At 34.4% G+C, this 24,583-nt stretch overlaps 2 protein-coding genes across 2 annotated transcripts in view; both read left to right on the top strand.

The window, feature by feature from the left end:
* Nucleotides 1-7,218, top strand: part of LOC124354506 — a 592,308-nt gene extending 585,090 nt beyond the window's left edge. The window contains exon 8 of the mRNA XM_046805018.1: nt 7,066-7,218. Within this exon, the coding sequence (XP_046660974.1) occupies nt 7,066-7,174 (109 nt within the window). The 3' untranslated portion in view covers nt 7,175-7,218. The remainder of the gene's footprint in view (nt 1-7,065) is intronic.
* LOC124355757 (ankyrin repeat and fibronectin type-III domain-containing protein 1-like) overlaps nt 7,216-24,583 on the top strand; it is a 29,950-nt gene continuing 12,582 nt past the window's right edge. Inside the window, exons 1-3 of the mRNA XM_046806912.1 lie at nt 7,216-7,315; nt 15,254-15,469; nt 20,636-20,749. Coding sequence (XP_046662868.1) covers nt 15,445-15,469; nt 20,636-20,749 — 139 coding nt within the window. The 5' untranslated portion in view covers nt 7,216-7,315; nt 15,254-15,444. The remainder of the gene's footprint in view (nt 7,316-15,253; nt 15,470-20,635; nt 20,750-24,583) is intronic.

The following is a 24,583-nucleotide window of genomic DNA, read 5'->3' as shown; positions in this document are numbered from 1 at the left end:
TATACTATAAACTATAAATAAAATAACTACTTAATAAATATAACCATAACTCAAGTCTCCAGTTAGTTGTCAAACACCGATCTGTACTAACTCATACGAACGTGTTCTGTTGAAAGTCAGGGGCTGCTATTTAAATGTTACAAACATATGGAAATTTAGTTCCCTATGAATGGCTAAATTTCATTACAAGTCTTTTGCTTATTGCCTCCCTTCGTCTGGATTATTTGCATGGAAACTCCTGAATGGTTGAAGTTTGTTCAGCTATTCAATAGCCGGCGCGTGTTTGTCGTTATCGTGGGACTAGTTAATTGTGAAAGCTCCATAAAACTTTGATTATTTGAATATTGGAACATATCACACTTCACTATTAATTTGGATATTCTTTTTCAATGGCAATTAATTTATATTACTAAAGATTTTTAATCTCTGTTAGGAAGATTTTAAAAACAATTTTTTTTTAATATTCACGAGAGAGATCTTTTCCTTGGAGGATTTTTACAAACCACTAAACCTGTAATTTTTTTGCTCAATAAAATAAGTTCCAATGTTAGACTTTGTTCTAAAAGTATGACAAATAATACAGTATTTTAAAGCTTCATTTGTTTGTTTGGCTTTTTATTGGTGTATTACGTCCATAAATTGCAGTGTTTGTACTATCTATGACACTTTAGGCTTACGTTATTTTTTATTTATATATACATTTTGATTTCATTAGGTTTTTTATTCATTTTACAAAGTACATTTGCGGCATCTTTTTTTCATAAGAAAAATTCTTAACTCAAGAGAAATTATTCAATGGATAATTTGAAAGCTTACAACCACAACTCGCGTAGCACGCTTCTCCCAGGTTCCATTCTTGATATATCGTTCTGACTATTACATGCATACTAAATTTTTACAAATTACCTTATTTATCCTTACGCAGGAGGCTTGTGTAATAATTCATATCTTCTATAGAACTTACTACCACGGTATACATATACTGAGATGGTAGAGTGACACGGAAATGGAATGTCTGATCAGATCCTGTCTCTTCCTTTGTCAGTCTGATTCTCTCAGCGCTGCATATTCATCACTCCTGCACATAATACTGGCTATCACGGTATACGTTTCATGGGATGAGACAGTGGCACGGTGTTGAAATAGAATGTCTGAACAGATTCTTGTCTCATCTTGCGTCGGTCTGATTCTGATCTGTTGGTAGCCCTGCATATTCATCACTCCTGCACATAATACTGGCTATCACGGTATACGTTTCATGGGATGAGACAGTGGCACGGTGTGAAATAGAATGTCTGAACAGATCTTGTCTCATCTTGCGTCAGTCTGATTCTGATCTGTTGGTAGCCCTGCATATTCATCACTCCTGCACATAATACTGGCTATCACGGTATACGTTTCATGGATGAGACAGTGGCACGGTGTGAAATAGAATGTCTGAACAGATCTTGTCTCATCTTGAGTCAGTCTGATTCTGATCTGTTGGTAGCCCTGCATATTCATCACTCCTGCACATAATACTGGCTATCACGGTATACGTTTCATGGGATGAGACAGTGGCACGGTGTGAAATAGAATGTCTGAACAGATCTTGTCTCATCTTGAGTCAGTCTGATTCTGATCTGTTGGTAGCCCTGCATATTCATCACTCCTGCACATAATACTGGCTATCACGGTATACGTTTCATGGGATGAGACAGTGGCACGGTGTGAAATAGAATGTCTGAACAGATCTTGTCTCATCTTGCGTCAGTCTGATTCTGATCTGTTGGTAGCCCTGCATATTCATCACTCCTGCACATAATACTGGCTATCACGGTATACGTTTCATGGGATGAGACAGTGGCACGGTGTGAAATAGAATGTCTGAACAGATCTTGTCTCATCTTGCGTCAGTCTGATTCTGATCTGTTGGTAGCCCTGCATATTCATCACTCCTGCACATAATACTGGCTATCACGGTATACGTTTCATGGGATGAGACAGTGGCACGGTGTGAAATAGAATGTCTGAACAGATCCTGTCCCATCATGTGTCAATTTGATTCTATCTGTTGGTAGCCCTGCATATTCATCACTCCTGCACATAATACTGGCTATCACGGTATACGTTTCATGGGATGAGACAGTGGCACGGTGTGAAATAGAATGTCTGAACAGATCTTGTCTCATCTTGCGTCAGTCTGATTCTGATCTGTTGGTAGCCCTGCATATTCATCACTCCTGCACATAATACTGGCTATCACGGTATACGTTTCATGGGATGAGACAGTGGCACGGTGTGAAATAGAATGTCTGAACAGATCTTGTCTCATCTTGCGTCAGTCTGATTCTGATCTGTTGGTAGCCCTGCATATTGCACATAATACTGGCTATCACGGTATACGTTTCATGAGATGAGACAGTGGCACGGTGTGAAATAGAATGTCTGAACAGATCTTGTCTCATCTTGCGTCAGTCTGATTCTGATCTGTTGGTAGCCCTGCATATTCATCACTCCTGCACATAATACTGGCTATCACGGTATACGTTTCATGGGATGAGACAGTGGCACGGTGTGAAATAGAATGTCTGAACAGATCTTGTCTCATCTTGCGTCAGTCTGATTCTGATCTGTTGGTAGCCCTGCATATTCATCACTCCTGCACATAATACTGGCTATCACGGTATACGTTTCTTGAGATGAGACAGTGGCACGGTGTGAAATAGAATGTCTGAACAGATCTTGTCTCATCTTGCGTCAGTCTGATTCTGATCTGTTGGTAGCCCTGCATATTCATCACTTCCTGCACATAATACTGGCTATCACGGTATACGTTTCATGAGATGAGACAGTGGCACGGTGTGAAATAGAATGTCTGAACAGATCTTGTCTCATCTTGCGTCAGTCTGATTCTGATCTGTTGGTAGCCCTGCATATTCGTCACTCCTGTACATAATACTAGCTACCAGGTATACATTTCCTGAGATGGCAGTGTGGCACGGTTTGAAATAGAATGACTGAACAGATCCCCCACCTTGAGCAGTCTGATGCTCTCTGTTCTGATTCTTCTGTTGCATTTTTAACACTTATGTCTAAGATATTGATCAATGTTGAGTTAGTGAACTGTGTGACACACACACACACACACACACACACACACACACACACACACACACACACACACACACACACACATGTATATATATATACAGGGTGAGTTTTTTAAAGTGATCCAATAGCTAACTTTTTAATTACATGACTTAGCACCACACTTTAAATTTGGAACTTGCTCAATTTTAAGTTTCAATCAAGAATACGCTTTCAAATTTTTTGAAGATGGCCGCCATTTTCCAATATGGTGGCCAACTTTAAAATCTTTTATGGAACACCCTATATTTTATGTTGTTTTTAGATTCTAATCTAAAAAATAAAACCTTTTTGTACTTGAGAGTTTTTTTTCACCATCAGTCCGAAAAAATCCGAAAACTTTCAGTCCACGTAGCTCCTGAACCATTAGAGATATAGAAAAACTTTCAGATGCAAAAATGTCTTATTTTGTATATTAGAATCTAAAAACAACATAAAATACAGGGTGTTCCATAAAATATTTTAAAGTTGGGCGCCATATTGGAAAAAATTATGAAAACTTCCAGTCCACGTAGCTCCTGAACCATTAGAGATATGGAAAAACTCTCAAGTACAAAAAGGTTTTATTTTTTAGATTAGAATCTAAAAACAACATAAAATATAGGGTGTTCCATAAAAGATTTTAAAGTTGGCCACCATATTGGAAAATGGCGGCCATCTTCAAAAAATTTCAAAGCGTATTCTTGATTGAAACTTAAAATTGAGCAAGTTCCACATTTAAAGTGTGGTGCTAAGTCATGTAATTAAAAAGTTAGCTATTGGATCACTTTAAAAAACTCACCCTGTATATATATATATATATATATATATATATATATATATATATATATATATATATATAATATCTTTATATATTCAAACTAAAGTGAATTTCTGTTATTATTTAAATTGTTGGTCCTAATCCTAAATTTATTGTGATTTTGCTGCTGTATTATACTTATAATGTAATGTAATAATTAATTAAACAGTAATTTTTCGATGTTTAATAAAAAGTTTGTTGGGACAACTTAGTGTTTAAATATGTATTGAAATAAAACTGAATGCATCGCATAAATAATTTACATCAAAGAAAATTTGACTCTATTTTAATTGTTATTTTAACATATTTCAATTATTAATATTATTTTCTCGTATGGATGCTATTGAACACATTAATTTATAGTAATATTGATTTATTTAATTTTTAAGGTAGAATATAACAAATTAAAAGATGTAGCTGTATTAGATAAATATTCTTTAATATAGGCATACAAAGACTTCTCTGCTTAATTCTTAGTGAATAAAATATAGTAGTGCCATAAATCTTTTATTGTTCTTAATGTAATAATTTAATTTATTGCTATTCATAATTATTCCAACGTTACGCCTCTTCATACTAAAATTTCTTTTACCTTTCGTTTGAATAAATTTTAAAAAATATTTTCTATTTCGTATGTATACAGCTAAAGTAATTGATAAGTCTGTCTAGGTGAACTGGAAGGTGTTCAGTTATATACTTAATATAATGTTGCTCAGATTCTGAAGATGTTATTTGATTGTGTATTATAATTCTATAATGAATAAAGATTTCCACTTAAAATTTAAATGTGAAGTGAAAATGTGTGATTGCGTTTAAAATAAAACATACACACATATACATGCCGACATATACATGCCGTAGAAATATATATATATTTTAACAATAGCATTAATTACTTTAAGGTAAATTACCTATGAAGCTGTAGATTATTAGTAATAAATTTAGTACAGCACGTTATTCATATTTCAAATTATGTTTGTTCAATAAGTTATCACGAAATATTTAAATAATTCCGTTAACTACACCGGCTGTATAATCGTGCTGGTAGAGGTGTGCTGAGCACCGCAGTAACTAACAGCACTGTTGACTTAGTTACCAAACTATAACTAGTTAGTAACTATTGTTACTGACAGAACCGACTAATAAACCTCTACACCCCCTCCCCCACGTGATTCCTGGTTAGTGGTTTCCATTAGCTCATCCTCGCCACAAAGGCTTTTGATAAACTGAGCGCCTCCTCGGAGTACAGTGGGAATGATTATTTAGTAATCATATGTTCTGTGTTGACCGTGACGTACAATAAAAAATTCATATAAACGGCACTATACATAAAAATTATTTTTTACATTTTAATACTTTTTACAGTAGAAGTGGACTTTTGTTATTGTTTTACTTTACAAAACTTTATTTTTTAAACACGGTGAAAACACACAAGTTGGGTCTAAAACGATCAGTGAAAAACAGTAAACATATAATGTGGGCATTAAACCAGTTGTATCAGTTACTTGAGTGTAAAGTGTGTTACATTTTAGCGTAAACAGTGACGGGCTCACATCTCTTGACGTGGCAGTACTCTCCGGCAACCGATCACTCACCAAGGTACTCATCGCCTTCGGTGCTCATGAGGGAACAAGTATGTGAGACAAGGTAGTAGACTAAATTGTGTGTTATGTTACAGCGTGAACAATGACGGGCTTACACCTCTTGACTTGGCCGTACTCTCTGACAACCGCTCACTCACCAAGGTGCTCATAGCCTTCAGTGCCCATGAGGGAACAAGTATGTGAGACAAGGTAGTAGACTAAATTGTGTGTTATGTTACAGGGTGAACAATGACGGGCTTACACCTCTTGACTTGGCCGTACTCTCTGGCAACCGCTCACTCACCAAGGTGCTCATAGCCTTTAGTGCCCATGAGGGAACAAGTATGTGAGACAAGGTAGTAGACTAAATTGTGTGTTATGTTACAGCGTGAACAATGACGGGCTTACACCTCTTGGCTTGGCCGTACTCTCTGGCAACCGCTCACTCACCAAGGTGCTCATAGCCTTCGGTGCCCATGAGGGAACAAGTATGTGAGACAAGGTAGTAGACTAAATTGTGTGTTATGTTACAGCGTGAACAGTGTCGGGCTCACATCTCTTGACGGGCAGTACTCTCCGGCAACCGATCACTCACCAAGGTGCTCATAGCCTTCAGTGCCCATGAGGGAACAAGTATGTGAGACAAGGTAGTAGACTAAATTGTGTGTTATGTTACAGGGTGAACAATGACGGGCTTACACCTCTTGGCTTGGCCGTACTCTCTGGCAACCGCTTACTCACCAAGGTGCTCATAGCCTTCGGTGCCCATGAGGGAACAAGTATGTGAGACAAGGTAGTAGACTAAATTGTGTGTTTATGTTACAGCGTGAACAGTGTCGGGCTCACATCTCTTGACGGGCAGTACTCTCCGGCAACCGATCACTCACCAAGGTGCTCATAGCCTTCAGTGCCCATGAGGGAACAAGTATGTGAGACAAGGTAGTAGACTAAATTGTGTGTTATGTTACAGCGTGAACTATGACGGGCTTACACCTCTTGGCTTGGCCGTACTCTCTGGCAACCGCTCACTCACCAAGGTGCTCATAGCCTTCGGTGCCCATGAGGGAACAAGTATGTGAGACAAGGTAGTAGACTAAATTGTGTGTTATGTTACAGCGTGAACAATGACGGGCTTACACCTCTTGACTTGGCCGTACTCTCTGGCAACCGCCCATTCACCAAGGTGCTCATCGCCTTCGGTGCTCATGAGGGAACAAGTATGTGAGACAAGGTAGTAGACTAAATTGTGTGTTATGTTACAGCGTGAACAATGACGGGCTTACACCTCTTGACTTGGCCGTACTCTCTGGCAACCGCCCATTCACCAAGGTGCTCATCGCCTTCGGTGCTCATGAGGGAACAAGTATGTGAGACAAGGTAGTAGACTAAATTGTGTGTTATGTTACAGCGTGAACAGTGACGGGCTTACACCTCTTGACTTGGCCGTACTCTCTGGCAACCGCCCATTCACCAAGGTGCTCATCGCCTTCGGTGCTCATGAGGGAACAAGTATGTGAGACAAGGTAGTAGACTAAATTGTGTGTTATGTTACAGCGTGAACAGTGACGGGCTTACACCTCTTGACGTGGCCGTACTCTCTGGCAACCGCTCACTCACCAAGGTGCTCATCGCCTTCGGTGCTCATGAGGGAACAAGTATGTGAGACAAGGTAGTAGACTAAATTGTGTGTTATGTTACAGCGTGAACAGTGACGGGCTTACACCTCTTGACGTGGCCGTACTCTCTGGCAACCGCTCACTCACCAAGGTGCTCATAGCCTTCGGTGCCCATGAGGGGAACAAGTGTGAGTGTACTTATTTATTTATCGATCTCTTCCTAAGTAACGTGGCCATTGTCTTGCTGCCTTAAATCTATTGGCATGTTAAATTACAATGTAGAATACTTTATATATTACTCGTTGCGTAGTACCGAACTGTACATTTACTAAGTATAGTACGATCATAGAAATCGTAAAACATTTTCGAAGCTTTGAATACAGTAGATACATTACAAGAAGTACATTTATGAAAACGGATACTTTTTTTGTAAATGGATACACCTGCAGAGGCTCAGTTATGATATTGGTGAGATTAGATTGTTATCATCTAAATACTACAAAGAGTTGCGCATTGTGTTAATTTTGTTTCCAAACCATAGCTAACTAATCTCAAATCCTGATTGCCGCCAAGAAGGTGTTGCTGTCTGTTTAAGTTTAGTATCAGTAAATTGTATACTTAACTTTCAATTTCATCTTAGAAATTATAAATGTTATAATAGTTTCCAAATATCGTACTGAAATTGAGAAATGTTTCCCTTCCATAACTGTATCGAGTTGTTCGTGAACTAACCACTGATTTAATTTGATAGCATTTCGTATTTTGCGGGTTGACATTTTGTTACTAAGTTACAAACCTATTTCCCCCAAGAGAATCTGATTCGTTTAAGAAGTACTGAAATATACAGGGTGTTCATTTGAAAACTTCAAACTCTTATTAAAATACGTCTTATAGTTCAAGTATCAAAATTCTGTAAACGGGAGTGTATAGTACTAATTAGGGGAAACAAAAAAATATTTTTAAAATGGAGGTGCTCACCCCCCATGCCCCCCTCCCCGTACCCAAAGCCAAAATTTTGAAATGACATCTAATTACCTTGTAACACCTCAAATTGAAGCTCATAAAATGCTGTATTTTGGTAAAATAAAATGAAATCGGCCAAGCCGTTTGGTATCAGCAGCCAATAATGTAATTTCTTACATAACAATTATTAGTCTACAAACTACTGTACTACTGCTAATTACAACAAAATTACTCACTGAATACTGTTGTGACAGTATTGTTGGAACTGTATTTATTGAAGGAAATTTAAATGGAGAATCGTATTTAGATTTGCTAGAAAACACTATTGGCCCTCTCATTGTGGAAACACTTGAAAACCTGAAGTAGGCCAGCTAAATTTATATGCGTATATGTTTTATTTTGAACAAGATGGAGCTCCTCCACATTATGCTCTTGTTGTCCTACAATGGCTAGATGCACACTACCCGGATCACTGGATTGGTAGAAGAGGATCAATGGCCGGCAAGGTCTCCAGACTTAACACCCTTAGACTTTTTTTGTGGGGTCACTTGAAATCATTAGTTTTGTAAAACACATCCCACTGGTGTCCAAGACTTGAAAAATAGGATCACTGCTGAGTGCAGACGCTTAACCAGAGAAACGTTTAGAAATGTTATGCAAGAATTTGAAAATAGGTTACTTCTTTGCATGAACAACAATGGCTAAAAATTTGAACATTCAATTCGAAGTTTACAAAGGATTTACAACAGTATTCAGTGAGTAATTATGCTGTTATTGGCAGGAGTACAGTAGTTTGTAGACTAATAATTGATGTGTAAGAAATTTCACTATTGGCTGTTGATACTAAACGGCTTGGCCGATTTCAATTAATTTTACCAAAATACAGCATTTTTTATGAGCTTCAATTCGAGGTGTCACAAGGTAATTAGTTGCCATTTCCAAATTTTGGGTTTGGGTAAGGAGGGGAATGGGGGTGAGCACCCCCATTTTGAAAATAATTTTTTTGTTCCTCCAATTATTACTATACACTCCCGTTTACAGAATGTTGATACTTTGGCTGTAAGTCTTTTAATACGACTCTGAAGTTTTCACATGAACTCCCTGTATACAACTATACTGTATTAACAATAATTACAATCATATTTTATTTATGTTACTTTATTTAAAATCACGTGTTTCAGTTACTTTCATTGGTTCATTACAGCAGTAATAAGCCTCTAATGTACGATTATATAACGCATATAACTAGCAGCTGATAAGTAACACCGAGTAGGCGGTATGGAAACGAGAAGGTTATAAGGTGTATGGATAACTTATGTTCTCCGTAACGATGTTTGATGTTGTTAATCTGAAACTTCATTAATCAAACCACAAGCTCAAGAACTCACTTATCGTATTAAACAACCTAACTTTTGTTTATAGGGTAATTCAAAAGTTACAGTACTTGTTAGTTTTTGGTATGCCCTGAAAATGAAGCAAAATAAAATATTTAGCACAATCACAAAGAAACCTATTTTTATTCACTTAGCCATCTGATTAACGCATATAATACTAAAACTGAACTCGTTTTAGGCTAGTTAAGAGAACGAATTATTCTCCAATCTCGCTACTAAAATGTTCATATCTCTGACAACGATACTGACGTTATACACCGATCCACGTAAAACTTGAACAATAACGTTTATCACGTAGAAGATGCCAGAGTGTAGTTGATATGTATATGTTTAAAAACCTTCGACTGGTTTTGTTAGGAATATTGCAGACTATTTGGAAAATGGAAATACAAAGTATTGGTTATGTGCTGCGAAATCCAATATATCCTGTTGTCAGTGTTACATATTAGTTTCTTTTCGTCTCTATATGAAAAAATACATTATTGATTATTTTTTTATCCTATTTTCAGATTTCTCTTTATACACTCTAATATGTATATGCCCTGTTTTTCTACGCTGAATTATAAATATTTCTTTTGTCCAATGCAAATAACAACTGTGGAAAACTCGTAAATATTTATGGGGCGGGAGTCGACGAATCCAAGGCGCACTATGTTTTGAATCGGAACCTTATTGATTATTCTGGCGAAATATGCTGAAATAATGTCAGTCTCTGTTACTAGGTTAGAACATTGTCTCTGGATTTACATTGGTGGGCATTCCTGCCACCGAATATGAGCATACGTTCATTCTCCAGTACATCATAACCGCAAAAAACTACATTATTTTCAGGTGTATGATCTGAAGATCTAGCCCGAAATCGTTTTGTCACGCTACTTCAAGCCAAGCTTATATAATTATTTTGTTAGCGTAGGAAGATTCGTGTCCAAGCGGATACTGAAACTCGGACTCCTGGGGTGATAAGCGGAGACGCTTGGCTCTCGCTCACCAGGGACGTTACTTCAAGGATATAGAGACATGAAAAATCAACCAATTCCATCTACCTAAAAGAACCGTAGCCTGATTCCCTTTCAATGATTCTGTCTTCATCGTAAAATGCTTACCTTATTGTTTTAGCACAACTTCCCCAAATTCACACTTCATACGCAAAATGTGGGTGAAGGCAGTTTTTAAATCTTTTGAGAACAGCACTTTGCTATTAGCCGCGAATAATGCTGTCAGAGGTAACTAGCACACACGTTATCAACATAATCTTCGCAAGAAAGCCAACTTTTCAGAAGAACTCCAGAATTAATCACTATGAAAACGTTTCGAAGTTAGTTTCCCCCAAAAGAACATTACCCACACAATTTTCAAATAGCACAGCAGCATGCACACGGTGCCAAAGGAACATGCCAGAGTTAGTTTTCTTTAAAAGAATACCACACACATATACCTGTGGATTGCTATTAGCACTGCATTAACTTGGTAATAAAGGAACAAACTTACAATTTATTTTAATTTAAAGTGTAAGTTATTTAGTCTGAACTATAGAACGCAGAAACTTAATTCCTTAAATGATGTGATTCCACATCTGTTTTCTTTTTAAACATGGAATGTAGCTTAATGTTTCGTACTAACAACTTTTACTTAAATTCAGTGTCTTTTCTGTGAGACAAGTTAATAAAGGAAAGAGAAACACAGAAAGGGCAAACAGGAGATTTATGATTTAAAATGATTTTATAAACCTATTTAAAAAATAATAGTTAATTATTGTTTCATACAAATTTTTTAAACATTTGCACCCCGCTTGATAGGTCACTGGTAATCCTTTTATCGTATTGTGGTAGTTAATAATGTTTTAACCCTCGCGGTAAGGATTGCAAACAGAAGATGTCATAAATAAGCGAACTTTTCCCAACAAGCCAAAGTTGGATGGGTACTTGAATGGAAACGTTGATGCAAAAATCTCCCATCTCTCGTTGCTTGGATACGTTGAATCCATTGGATTTCCATTCAGCGGCTCTTCGTACTGAATTGAGAACTCTTCATCCAAGAGTTGTGGTAGCGAGTAACGGTTTTGGTGCTCATTTTGTTGTTGGAAACTAATTTATCGTCTGTAATTTATTTTAGTTGACCGGTTTCTCTTCGACGTAATATACATATTGATTTATATTAAGGCAATATTAGACTGAACAAATCGGGTATGCATACTATTCTATTATGGTTAGTACCATGTTTATGTGTTGTATCTGTTCTTATTGTTTTTTAAATATTTAAGAGCCGATGATATTCGTGGCAATCTTGATTTCAGCCCCATAAGAACAATATTAAACTTTTACACTCTTACGTTTCGTCATATAGTTATGGGGAATGTCTACGTTTCGTCATAGAGTTATGGGGAATGTCTACGTTTCGTCATAGAGTTATGGAGAATGTCTACGTTTCGTCATAGAGTTATGGGGAATGTCTACGTTTCGTCATAGAGTTATGGGGAATGTCTACGTTTCGTCATAGAGTTATGGAGAATGTCTACGTTTCGTCATAGAGTTATGGGGAATGTCTACGTTTCGTCATAGAGTTATGGAGAATGTCTACGTTTCGTCATAGAGTTATGGGGAATGTCTACGTTTCGTCATAGAGTTATGGGGAATGTCTACGTTTCGTCATAGAGTTATGGGGAATGTCTACGTTTCGTCATATAGTTATGGGGAATGTCTACGTTTCGTCATAGAGTTATGGGGAATGTCTACGTTTCGTCATAGAGTTATGGGGAATGTCTACGTTTCGTCATAGAGTTATGGAGAATGTCTAAGTTTCGTCATAGAGTTATGGGGAATGTCTCATTTTAAATATATACTTAATACGTATCCAAATGCTTTTAAGTTTTTTTCAATATGTTTATTAGTTATTTAGTTATATATAAAATCTTAAACTCTTCTAACTTTGACGTTTACATACTCAAGAAGTATACACTTTATGAGAAAAATTAAGCGTTTCATATGTATTAATCATATATGTAATATGAGACATCCCCTATAAGTCTACGGTCTTAAATTATAGCCTAAAAATGCTTGAGGTTAATCATTGTTCATGTAAGGCCAAACTCAAATTCGTTTTCGGCAGACGGCTTTTCATTTTATTCTGGTTTACAAAAACTTAACTAATTTTAAAATAGCTGTTTTTTAAATATAACTATCTAATTTCACAAACTAAAAATGATTTCACGAATAAAACTCATGAAAAATCGCTCGAAAGCTTTGATTCCTCCCTCATTTGTTATGTTTATGAATTTACATAAGTCATAATAATTGACAAACAGGCAGTAAAGTAAGCAGCATACAATACAAAAATGTTCGCAGCAAACTCTTTTGCTTATTTTAATATTCTCCAAAATATTTTTCACTAATTTTATCTTACTCTGTAGATAAAATAAACTGGTGTCATCGGTAAGTTGGGCCCCGTGTCACCTAAATGGATTATGTAAGGATTATTAGCAGTGCCGCATTTTCCCTATAGGCCCACTAGGCCCAGGCCTAGGGCGCAAAATTTTAGGGGGCGCATAAAAGTACACAAAAGAAAAAAGTTGCGGCGGCGGGTGGTGTTGGCGCTCGGCGGGGCGGGTGGCCAAGGTCAACTAGGTCCGGGGGTATATATATATATATATACTATTGTAATTATCGTTCATCAAAATTACGTAATTAAGAAATTTACTGGATTTCTACGTCAGTGTAATCAGAGTCCTCTGGGGGGGGGGGGGGGGGGCGCTCTTTGGTCTGTAGGCCTAGGGGCGCCGAATTTGTAAATGCGGCCCTGATTATTAGACATTGCTTACTAAAGTTGCATATTTGTTTTATTTCAATCAGTAGTTCAATGCAGTATTTTATTGGAGTTTCGATAATCATAACACACATCTTCAGTGTTCTCTAATTACGTAAAATCGGTGTAGAGAACATTAATATTTTTCGTGAATAATTCTTCAATATTACGGAGGCAATTCTCTGATATTCCCTAAAATTTGCATAGTACTGTGTATGATTTCCAACATATTTGACAACACCAGAGAACTAAAAGAATCCGCCAAAATCTACCTTAGAATTAAAAACGAACATACTTTTTAAATTATTGATATAGTTTAACCAAAATTGTTGACAAAGTAGAATCCGCCACCTAGAGACTTCCCAGGGAGTTGGAAAACGAATGACTCCTTTTTTTGGCACACTTAGACTGCTATGTCTTTTGGGGTAGATGTACTGTGGGGCGTTATGGAATTAAATACCTGCATGTTTAAAGATAAACTACTTTAATTACTACAATAAAATGCATTAAGAACCGCTAAAGAATCGACATTTCTAACTCTAATACCAGACACAAATAAAAGATATCATTGGTAAAAATAGTGCTGTCAACTTGAAGAATGCATACTTACATATATACACACACACATGCATATGTATATATATATATATACACATGTGTGTGTGTATATATAGAGGAGAAAAGCCCCTCTATATTTATATATATATATATGTATATGTGTGTGTGTGTGTGTGTATATATAGAGGAGAAAAGCCCCTCTATATTTATATATATATATATATATAAAATTTTCCGTCTATTACAGATTATATAGAATCTAGAAAAAGAAATGTTTTAGTACCGGTATTCTAAATGGTATACTAGGCGTTAGTAAAGCCCCCATCTCCTTACACATTGTCATCTAAAATGTATATACAAATGTTTTCTAAATAAAAAATAGTTTATTATTTAAGTTGCCCTCTGTATAGTCGATTACTTTAGTACGGGCTGTCATCATTTATTTAATCCATTGAGTTGGACATATGTCTATTTACTCCATTAGTTGAGTTGTAGGCCTAATGTCATCTACCCAGTCCATTAGTTGAGTTGGACATGCCTCTGTCTATTCCACTAGTTGGTAAAGCCATATATGTATAGCCCATTAGTTTAAATCGTACCGTCTGTATAGTCCATTAGTTGAGTTGGACATGCCTCTGTCTATTCCACTAGTTGGTAAAGCCATATATGTATAGCCCATTAGTTTAAATCGTACCGTCTGTATAGTCCATTAGTTGAGTTGGACATGCCTCTGTCTATTCCACTAGTTGGTAAAGCCATCTATGTATAGCCCATTAGTTTAAATCGTACCGTCTGTATAGTCCATTAAATGAGTTGGTCATGTCATCTGACAAATGCACCCTTTTGTGCCCCGACCATACAAACTAAACAAGCGCAACGGTTCCAAGTTCTAAGCTTAGTACCTACTGTAACATTTTTCTGGGTTTAATTTCTTTAATTAATATTGTCAGTTGCTCTCGTACTTGATGAAAATAAATTGTAATACTTAGCGATTGTGATAGGAAATTAGCTTCTATCCACCCCAAGCATATAAATCATAGCATGTGATTTACTTTAAAGAATAAATTACATAAAGTGGGTCTAACAGATTGACAGTTTTATTAAATCTTAATTTTATGGAGTTTAATAAGCATATAACAGGTATAATCTATTACAGGTATTTTCAATTTCTATCGACTATCAATATCATGTAGTCTAATTATTAATTGGATTTAGTTTCGTTTGGATCTCAGTATATTTTACATTGCCTTGACCAGTAAACATTATGACCAGTACGACGAATTTGTATTACTACACTACTTGGCCAGAATACAGTTTGGGCAGAATGAAGCCTGACCAGTAATACTTCATCCAGTTTGGATCTCGGCCAGTATGAATCTTGACCAATATGAATTCCCCTCTATATGATTTCAGTTGGAAGTCCTGAGAAGCTGCTCGCCCACTTGCGCCAGCTGGCATGTGAGGCGGAAAGGAGAGTGGGGGAGCTTGGAGGAGGTGGAGGGGAGGAGGGGCCGCGCTCTGCCCCTCCATACAGCGGTCCTACCGCCCCCGCTGCCGATAAAACCCTGGCCCTCTGGGAGCGCAGGAGCAAGGGTCTCAACAAGATGATCATCGGGTTTGAGCAAGCTCGTAAGTAAAACTCTTCAAGGAGCTCTATCCCGTAAACCTACTTCTAACTGTTGCAAGGAAACAAGTGTTTGCTCGTGCGCGTGGTGGCGAGCCTCTGACGACAACGTGGCGTCATCCAGTTAGCAGATCTGAATAATATGTTGTAGCCCACTATTCCGTTCTACGAGATCACTGTTCAGTATAATTTTTTACGACTTCCTTCTTTCGTTTTCGTGATAACTTTTACATCGTTTAAAACTGAAAAGAGAATGTACTTAGCCTACATAAATGTATAGCCTTCACAAAGATGATATTTACATAATGATAAAGTTTTCAAGTTAAAAATTTGAACTGAAGACATTGGAGTTTTAAAGGTCTCTGCTGTCTATTACTACCTGAGGAGCTGAAAATGTTGTTCATGTCAATACAATTTTTAATAAAGCATTTCCTCCTAGTAAAATAAAGGTGTTAATGTTAAAAAATAAATAGATATGGAGCCAAAAATATTTGTTGTTTATTACCATTAAGGATTGTCAGCGCCAAAACGTATCTTTATTTAAGGAACAAATTTAAGAATCCATTGCTGAATTTGAATATTGTGTGGTTATATGTTTTGTACTTTTATTGTAAACCAAGATTTTAATTTGTTGTGGAACAAAATAAAAGTAAACTACTGCAGCTTTATCCTACAATGAAATTAGTATTACCATCAAAATGCCCGTTTTTAAGATGGATTTTTAAATAGCCTACTAATTTATTGCAGATATATAGTCTATAGCTCTATATATTTTTTGTAGAAATGGGTATTCATTCAAAAACTTATTAGTTCTCTGAACGACAAGTGTACAGAGTCTCCAAAAAAGAATGCCGTATTTTGAACGGCCGTTACTTAAAAACTATTGAACATAAATAAACAATTTAAACGTCTAATTGAAATTGATATAATTGTTTTGTTTTCCGTGTAGTATGGGGGGAAACATTGACCTTGGCATGCGCAGAACAGCTGCGTGGTAGCAGTCCGCTATTGCGACTGACACGCCTGGCGCCAGTCGCGAGTACGATGTTTTACCAGCGACAAATTGTTTTATCATGTCATAAATTTTGACCTCAATACGTAACTCGAAATCGACGCTGCACCCTAACAATCGATTTCAATGCTGCGTACTTCAGACACACTGTACCTTCAGTTGCGCGTAAACATCGTACTCGCGACTGGCGCCTGGCATGACAGTCACAATAGCGAACTGCCACCACGCAACTGTTCTGCGCATGCCAATGTAAATATTCCTCTCATGCTACACGGAAAACAAAACTTGGTTATTTCAACTTCTATTTGACGTTTAAATAGTTTAGTTATCTTGAATAGTTTTTAAGCAACGACCCTTCAAAATCCCAGCATTCTTTTTCGGAGAACCCAAATTTTAATCATTAATAACTGAGTTTGCACAAAGTAGGCCTAAGTGGAAAAGTTTGTAATACACAAACCAGGCTGTTATAACTAGGAACAATGGAAAAATTCCATTAACTTTCTTATGGGAGTAAATTGAATGTTGTTTTTAAAATGCTACTAAATAAATGAGTTACTAATAGTTTTGTAAACATTTTACTGGAATCTATTTAATTTAATAGTACATTACTTTATTTTAGTGATAGTAGATCACGATACGTTAAGGATGAAATCTTACTTAATTACGTTAACAATACAAAGAAAGTTAAAAAAATACTGTTTATTCATATTAACGAAACGGATTTTCTTACGTTTGCGATTTAGAAAACAAAATTAGAATTACATTAATACCACTTTGGTGTTTAATTCATTTACATATTATATAACTTAAAATATAATATAATTCAGTGTAAAAACCCAATAAAATATTAAAATACGGGGCATTGTATTTCGCATCATCAGTACTGAGTCACGTCACGTGAACGGCCGACAAGTTTTCATTCAGCGTATGAGCACACCCACTTCAAAACATTGTTCTTAGCATTTGAATATGTCAAATATTAAAAAAACAAAAATAAATATCCAATATTTTTAAATAATGAGTCTGCATAGTGAAACTAACAGAAAGAAAAAGAGTAAACCATAAACATAAAATATTTATGTTTATTCTAATATTTTATGGATAATATTTTTATAATAACATTTTTTATTTTCTCAATTTCTTAATCAATGAAGAATTAGTTGAAATATATTTTCTCTTGATCTATTGAACACATCACATAATATCTATACAGAAATTTGGGTGCCCTTTTTGATACTCTAGCATCTATATTGTAAATTTTAGTAGTACAGTACTTGGTTTATTAGTTTCTGTTCTAAACAAAAATATATTTTATAGTACTTATTTCCTGATTGACTTGTGTAAATGTTTGGTATTTTATCATATTATTAATTTCGATAAGTCTGGATGGTATTAAAACTATGTTTTATTTTATTCCTCTTATATATATATATATATATATATATATATATATATATATATATATATATATTTTGACATTTTTCTTCAACAAGACAAACACCACGGTTCCACAATGTATTTGTAGGCTTAGCGGCACGGCGCGGCGCGGCGTGTATCTATCAGTAAGTCGCGTAATCCGCAGCGTTTGTGTGACAAATCGCACGGATGATTAATGAGCCAATGTGTTACATTTGCACCTGTTTTGTTCCGCGACAGATCCACCCGACTGAATGATGCTTTTGTTACCACAATTTGATGTATCCCCTGCAGAGGGGACTGTTACACGTGTCATCTCCTTAGGAGTGTCTAGTTACTAAATACAGGGTTTTTGCCAAAATTCTTTGTCTTATTTGGCACTCAAAATTGACTATATAAACAAATTGTATATATTCTAGACATATTTAAACTATTAATTGTGTGCACAAAGTTACGTTGCTCAAAGATGTATAATAATAGCTTAAAAAATGACCTTATCGTGTTTTATATTTTATCATATTGTAACTAATTAATATTTTAATTCAGTTTAGGGTACCCTTAAGGGGACATTTGTGCTTAAGCAAATTAAATAAAAACTAAAACCTGACATTGCTAACAATGTTGAGTGTGTGCAGTACTCACACGCACGCTTGCCAATGAGAGGTGAAGGCCTCTCAACACACTCAGCACACACTATTGCTAACACATTCAAGTTTCATTTGCTTATTGGCACTCAAAATCAAATCACATACTTCATTTTTGGGAGGGACAATCATTTAAGTTGTGATAAAAATTTAAGAATGGAGTTGCACTGCATTTTAAATGTATCTCAACAATGCGTACTTTTGTGAATATGTAAATTCTATTAAACAATTAACATCTGTTCAAGCTTGCTAAGTATAAAATCAACACTCGGGATATCCAGAACGTATATTTATTTTAATTCTGAGTTGTCAATTTTGAGAAGTTGGAGGACAGAATAAAAACTACAAAAATAAGTTAAAAATCTACATACTTAAATAACTAAACACCAAATATTAAATTCCAAAAATACCTAACATTGTAAAATCTATGAATAGTTGTATTATGTCTTTAATTCAAGAAATTCTTCAAATAAGTAGCTTGTACACACTTTAAAAATATTATATTTATTTGAAATTTATAATAAGTATTACTTTGATATTAGGGTATTTTAGAATGTTTTGATTCTTATATCCCAGATTCACCTAAGGTTGTCAAGCACAATTTCGTTAATTATTCATAATGTTTTAAATTTGTACTTCCAATACGAAAATGAGTTAATATTACTTAAAATCAATAACCTTGTAAAGCTGCACCACACAGTGGTATAAGTAAAATATTAATAATTAAGATGAGACTTTGACTGAGCAAGTACAAGTGTGAAGTGTGGTAAATCAACACTCTGGGAAGGTATGTAAACTCTGTTCAGTGAGAATACTCCCTCGGGCACTTGCCTTTACCTGCCTCTCATAAAATGTTAATTAGTTATCCGTTTTACACATAATTCCCTTAGGCTTGTTTTAAAATTAGTAAGAACACATGTCCATGTTCATTAAAATATAGTGAAAGCATAAAAATGTCATTGTTTATACAATTAAATAGAACATGATTGTCTACAAACCTTATTATTAAGATCTCATTGCAAATCATAAAATAAGCAGTTTATATTAAGATTTGTTATTATTAAATTATACTTTAATGATGAAAAAGTAGACTTCCCTATGTGTGGGTCGGTCCTACAGATTTTAGATTGTATTTTTGTAACTATCCATTGTAACTGTATAATAAACTAAATAACCAAATTTATTCACAAGTTTTATTATGTATTGTGTAATGGTGTGACAATTAATTAATAAAAACCCTTACTTACTATGTAAGTACATCTGTCCATAGATTTTTAAATTTTGTCACATATTGCAAAACAAAAGTATTTGTACAATATGTTGTTGTAGTTAAAATTTTGCGTTACACTTGTTTTTTGGACTGTAGCCAGGGAAAGAATGAATCATTGAGGCATATTAGTATTCATTTCTCTGTTTTTCCATAAGTAATAATTGTTAAAATGTAATACCATAATGTCAAGGATGCCCACAGTTTAAAGTAACTTATGTGAAAACATTCATAACTTTGTTCATTAAGGTTAGTTTTATAACAGTATTTAATGCATTAGATGATTTTAATTCGTCACTGGCGCAATCATTTTTTTTTCTTCATCAGAACAACAAGGCAAACTCTATTATGGTACTGGAAATATCTTAGACCTGAAATATAATGACAAGGACTGGAAATATACGCTTTTTGACCGAAGTAAGTTTCCGAGACCTGTGTGATCCGAGTTTTGTGTGTTCCTGGTCGGGATGACAAGACAGATTCAGCTGTGACGTTATGTATATAATTAATTAGAACCAGAAATGCTCCTACACGTGCCAAATATGATATAATAATTAAGTTAAAACTTTGATACTATTTATAATGAAATTAAATAATATCTACCTGATGTATGCCTACTTACGTTTTAAAATTTTTATAGGACTCCCATCGTATTACATCATAATTGCTTTTACTAAGTAATATAAGGACTTCGGTTCTAAAGATTGTGTATGAAGCCACGGGTAACAGCTAGTATATCATAAATTTATGGATATCTTGGGTGAATATATAAACTGAGCTATAGGCTATTGTTTGAATGGTTGGTAGTATTTGGTTTAATATGTGTTTCCAGGACCACCCGATGAACCGTTTCTGGTAGCTGTAGACGTAACCGGCACCAACTCAGTAACTGTGCGGTTCCAGGAACCGGACAACTCAGACAGTCCTCCCTGCACCAAGTTTAGAGGTGAGCACAGAAACTTATCTTCTCGAAGAATTTATTTTGGGTATATAACAGGGAGTCTCTCTATTCAGTAACAAGGTAAAAGTATTTACCCTCTCAGTGTCGTGGCCATCTACAAGTCACAAGTATATAACGCTGGAATATGATATATGGAACGGTTGCTGTTAAAAAATCAGTGGAGCAATCTCAGATTTCTTGGGGCAATAATTACGATTAATTTCCTCAAATTACGAAACTTACATAAACCATCTCTTTACAAATATACAAAAAGATGTTAGTAAACATTAAACAGTATCAACAATAAATAAATTATTGCCAAGTTACGACATAGTTTATTTTATCCTTTAGACATAACACTTATTAGCAAATACTTGACTAAATCTAATAATTTCATGTACAAAATATACCATGATCCATTAGGCACTGAGTGAATGCTGATGTTAAGCAATTAGACAATGAAACGGGTGAATTAAAAAACTAATAAAACTTAAATATAAATAAAAATGCATACTGTACTTATAATAGAATCAAACCAAATATGAACAAGAAACTCTCATAACTTTGAAAACCTTTGGAATACACTATGATTATAAACGTTCAGTCACGTTACGTATCTATTGTGTAAAATCTAACATGTATAAATATAACAATGTTGGGGCAGAGATATGATTGTGGCAATTTTCAAATTAATGAACTGTGAAATGTTTCTCTTAGTTTTTTGTATTTGTTTATTTCTAATGAAGAACAACTGACTGTTTAAAAAATATTCAAAAACCCTTTTGAAACTGAGTTGAACAATAACAAGCCATTAATCCATCTCCTTTCTTATTTCGTAATAAAAAAAAAATGAAAAATTAAGAACGATGCTTAGTAATAGGGTTAAAAATGTCTAAATGTGTTTCATGCTACCCTCTTTTAAATGAAATTCTACTTACATTATGCAAATTTACTATAGTATAGTTTTATTACTTTGAGTTAAACCTAATTTATTACAATATTTTAATTTTTAACCTTCTAAGTACAAAAACTGCAACTAGGGAAAAGTTTTACTTTGGACCCAAAGGGAAAGTAACTTATATTTTTTCTATAGCATTATAAATTTGTATTTAAAATAAATGAAGTATATTAATTTATTAAACAAAATTTCTCCATTGATTCTTTTAATACTTTCAATAATAAAACAATCAATAAAATAAAATAATCCAAATACTCTTGAATTACACTATTCATTATTTTAAAGACTTCTCATACAAACAGACAATAAATATAGTATGGTTCATTACAATTCTGCATATTTTCTGCATTCACAACTTGCTTAGTAATAAACATGAATTAATTGCAAAACTAAATGTATATTTTTCATCCCAGCAATTAATAAATCATTTAAGGCGTAACTAAAACTTAAGTATGCCAAATAAGTCTTTTGTTTCTTTTTACTAGCTTTATACAGCAGGTACTGTTAACGCTAAACTAACTCTTTCATCTGAAAGTTAGTAAGCCCAATGAACGGGAACTTCCATATTGGATTCCAACCCACCTTATAAAAAATATATACAAATGATGTAATTTATTTTACAGGCTCATTTTTACAAATTTTATATTGATACAATATGAATGAAAGTCTAATTTTGAGTTCTGAAAGTTTACTAATGAATTCCATTAACTTGTTTTGACAACAATACTATTCATTAACAACATGCCAACCATTCTGTGTTATTAGCTTATTGAATTACACAAACAGTCAAATACAGTTCCGTCCACAATGTCTCCAAGTGCCACAATTACAGTTGTTTGTGTGAATAAACACAAACGCAAACGTAGAAGCAGACAATGCTGATGTTAATTTGGAATCTTGTTTGTTCGTCTGAATAGTCGGAGTGGCTTTTAATTGGTAAACTTGCTACTCCCTTTGATTGTTTACGTCTGCGGCTTAGAGATCGATTAACTCTACATTTGGGAGTGCCACATTACTAATCAACTTATCTTTGGAACTGGATCAGTTTGGAGCAAGTGAACTTTCCTATCTGGAATGAATTGTTGTTATCTAGTTTCTCCACCACATATTACAACTTTTAATACTGTTATTTGTGATTCAATCGTAGCCTTAGCTGTCCTAAATTGATAGTGAGAAAAGCAGTTGATATAAAAGATGGAAATAGACTTATACGCTCTCCAAATCACACATGAACAATGCAATCATAGTAATTCTGCTGTCTTGTACTAGGAAGAGTACCACTAAAACTAAAAGATACAGAGATTCGAATCTAAAAATGTAAAGATGTACAGTTGGATAGTGTTGTGCATTGTGTAGCAATTTATTCCAACCATATCATATTGAGAAATAAAAATCTAAAAATGCAATTATTTCAAAGTAGTGTTAATAAACGTACAACTTTGAATAGTTATGGAACATGGTATGTTACCTTTATAGCTCATACAAAATTTGAAATATTTGACAGTAATCATTGTTAAAAATGGTATATGATTTCCGACTATGTTATTAACCCATACAAAATATTGAAAAGGTTGTATTTTATAATATAAACAAGATGATCTTTCCAATTGATGGTAACAATACCAAAAGATTGTTCTGATAAAACTTACCCAGTTATGCTACTTCCCTTTGATTTTGTATATAAAATTGTAAGTGGACTTAGCACTTGTTTAGCTTGACAAAGTAACTGACACTCTTCATTCATTGTTAACTGCAAATATGTATTTGATCATTTCAAGAGCCAGCTGTATGGAAACGATTGTGATATATTTTAATATTCATACAAAGAAGTAATTAAAGACTTACTTTCAAAGAAAATTAAAAAGTGTTTGGATACATTTTAATTATATCTTTAAAATTACACACCTCCCATAATTCTGACTAAACATAAGGTTGTACAAGTGCATGAGGTTTAACAATGTTCTTACGACACTAAAATGCAGATGGCTACCAGTACAGCCGGCTCTTAAGTTGGCATCATCAGCAAATATGTGATGATTTTTAAAAGACATTTAGGTGTAGTTTTTTATATATGAAATAAATGTGCCCCAGTATTATTGATCCCTGGGTATTAACTTCCCATGAGCAATGATGAGTAATATTCCAATAATAGGTTAAAGGAGCCTTTGCTTCATTATAAAAATTAGGCTGAGCTAATCATTTGATAATAATATTACGCTATTATAATAATCTAGATTGTATTAAAAGAGGTCACAATCAACAAAATCAAATTGTTTGAAAAGTTCACCCAGCACAGGAGATCTAACGTAATCTCTCCTGTCAATCAACTGTACAACTGATTCTATTGAATGAAAAACAGCATGAATCATTGACTCTTCTTTTCTGAACCAAATGGACACACCACTTAATATACTGAAATCATGAAAAAGTGTTACGAATCTTAAAAAAACAATCAATTCACTTTGTGACTAGTGTTGACTGTTTTCCTTGTTGTTTATTTGGTTAATTATTATTATAGATTATTATTTATTATAAAAATAAATCTAATTCAATATTATTCATACTTTAATATGAATTGAAATTTTTCCTTGTAATTAAATAAGATATAAATGTACATTATTTAAGAATTTTCTGTAATTCTGTAGTGAGTTTTTCATAAATTAAGGACAAAATTTGGATTTAAGACTCATTTATGAGAAGATCAGTTTTGACAGGTATTATTTTGCAAATTTTAAAGACATATTACTTTTATTTTTCTGAATACGAAGCTAATGGGAAAATGTTTAATCAATTGTTTTGGCATTTTATCAAGATGATTCAAATTATTAGTGCAGTTTTGTTTGAAATTTTCCATAATAAGCTTATAATTTGATATATTCAAT

This window comes from Homalodisca vitripennis, chromosome 2 (assembly GCF_021130785.1).
Source record: "Homalodisca vitripennis isolate AUS2020 chromosome 2, UT_GWSS_2.1, whole genome shotgun sequence".
Classification (NCBI taxonomy): domain Eukaryota; kingdom Metazoa; phylum Arthropoda; class Insecta; order Hemiptera; family Cicadellidae; genus Homalodisca; species Homalodisca vitripennis.
Note: the sequence above shows the minus strand (reverse complement) of the source record. Positions and strands in the feature narration are given on the sequence as shown.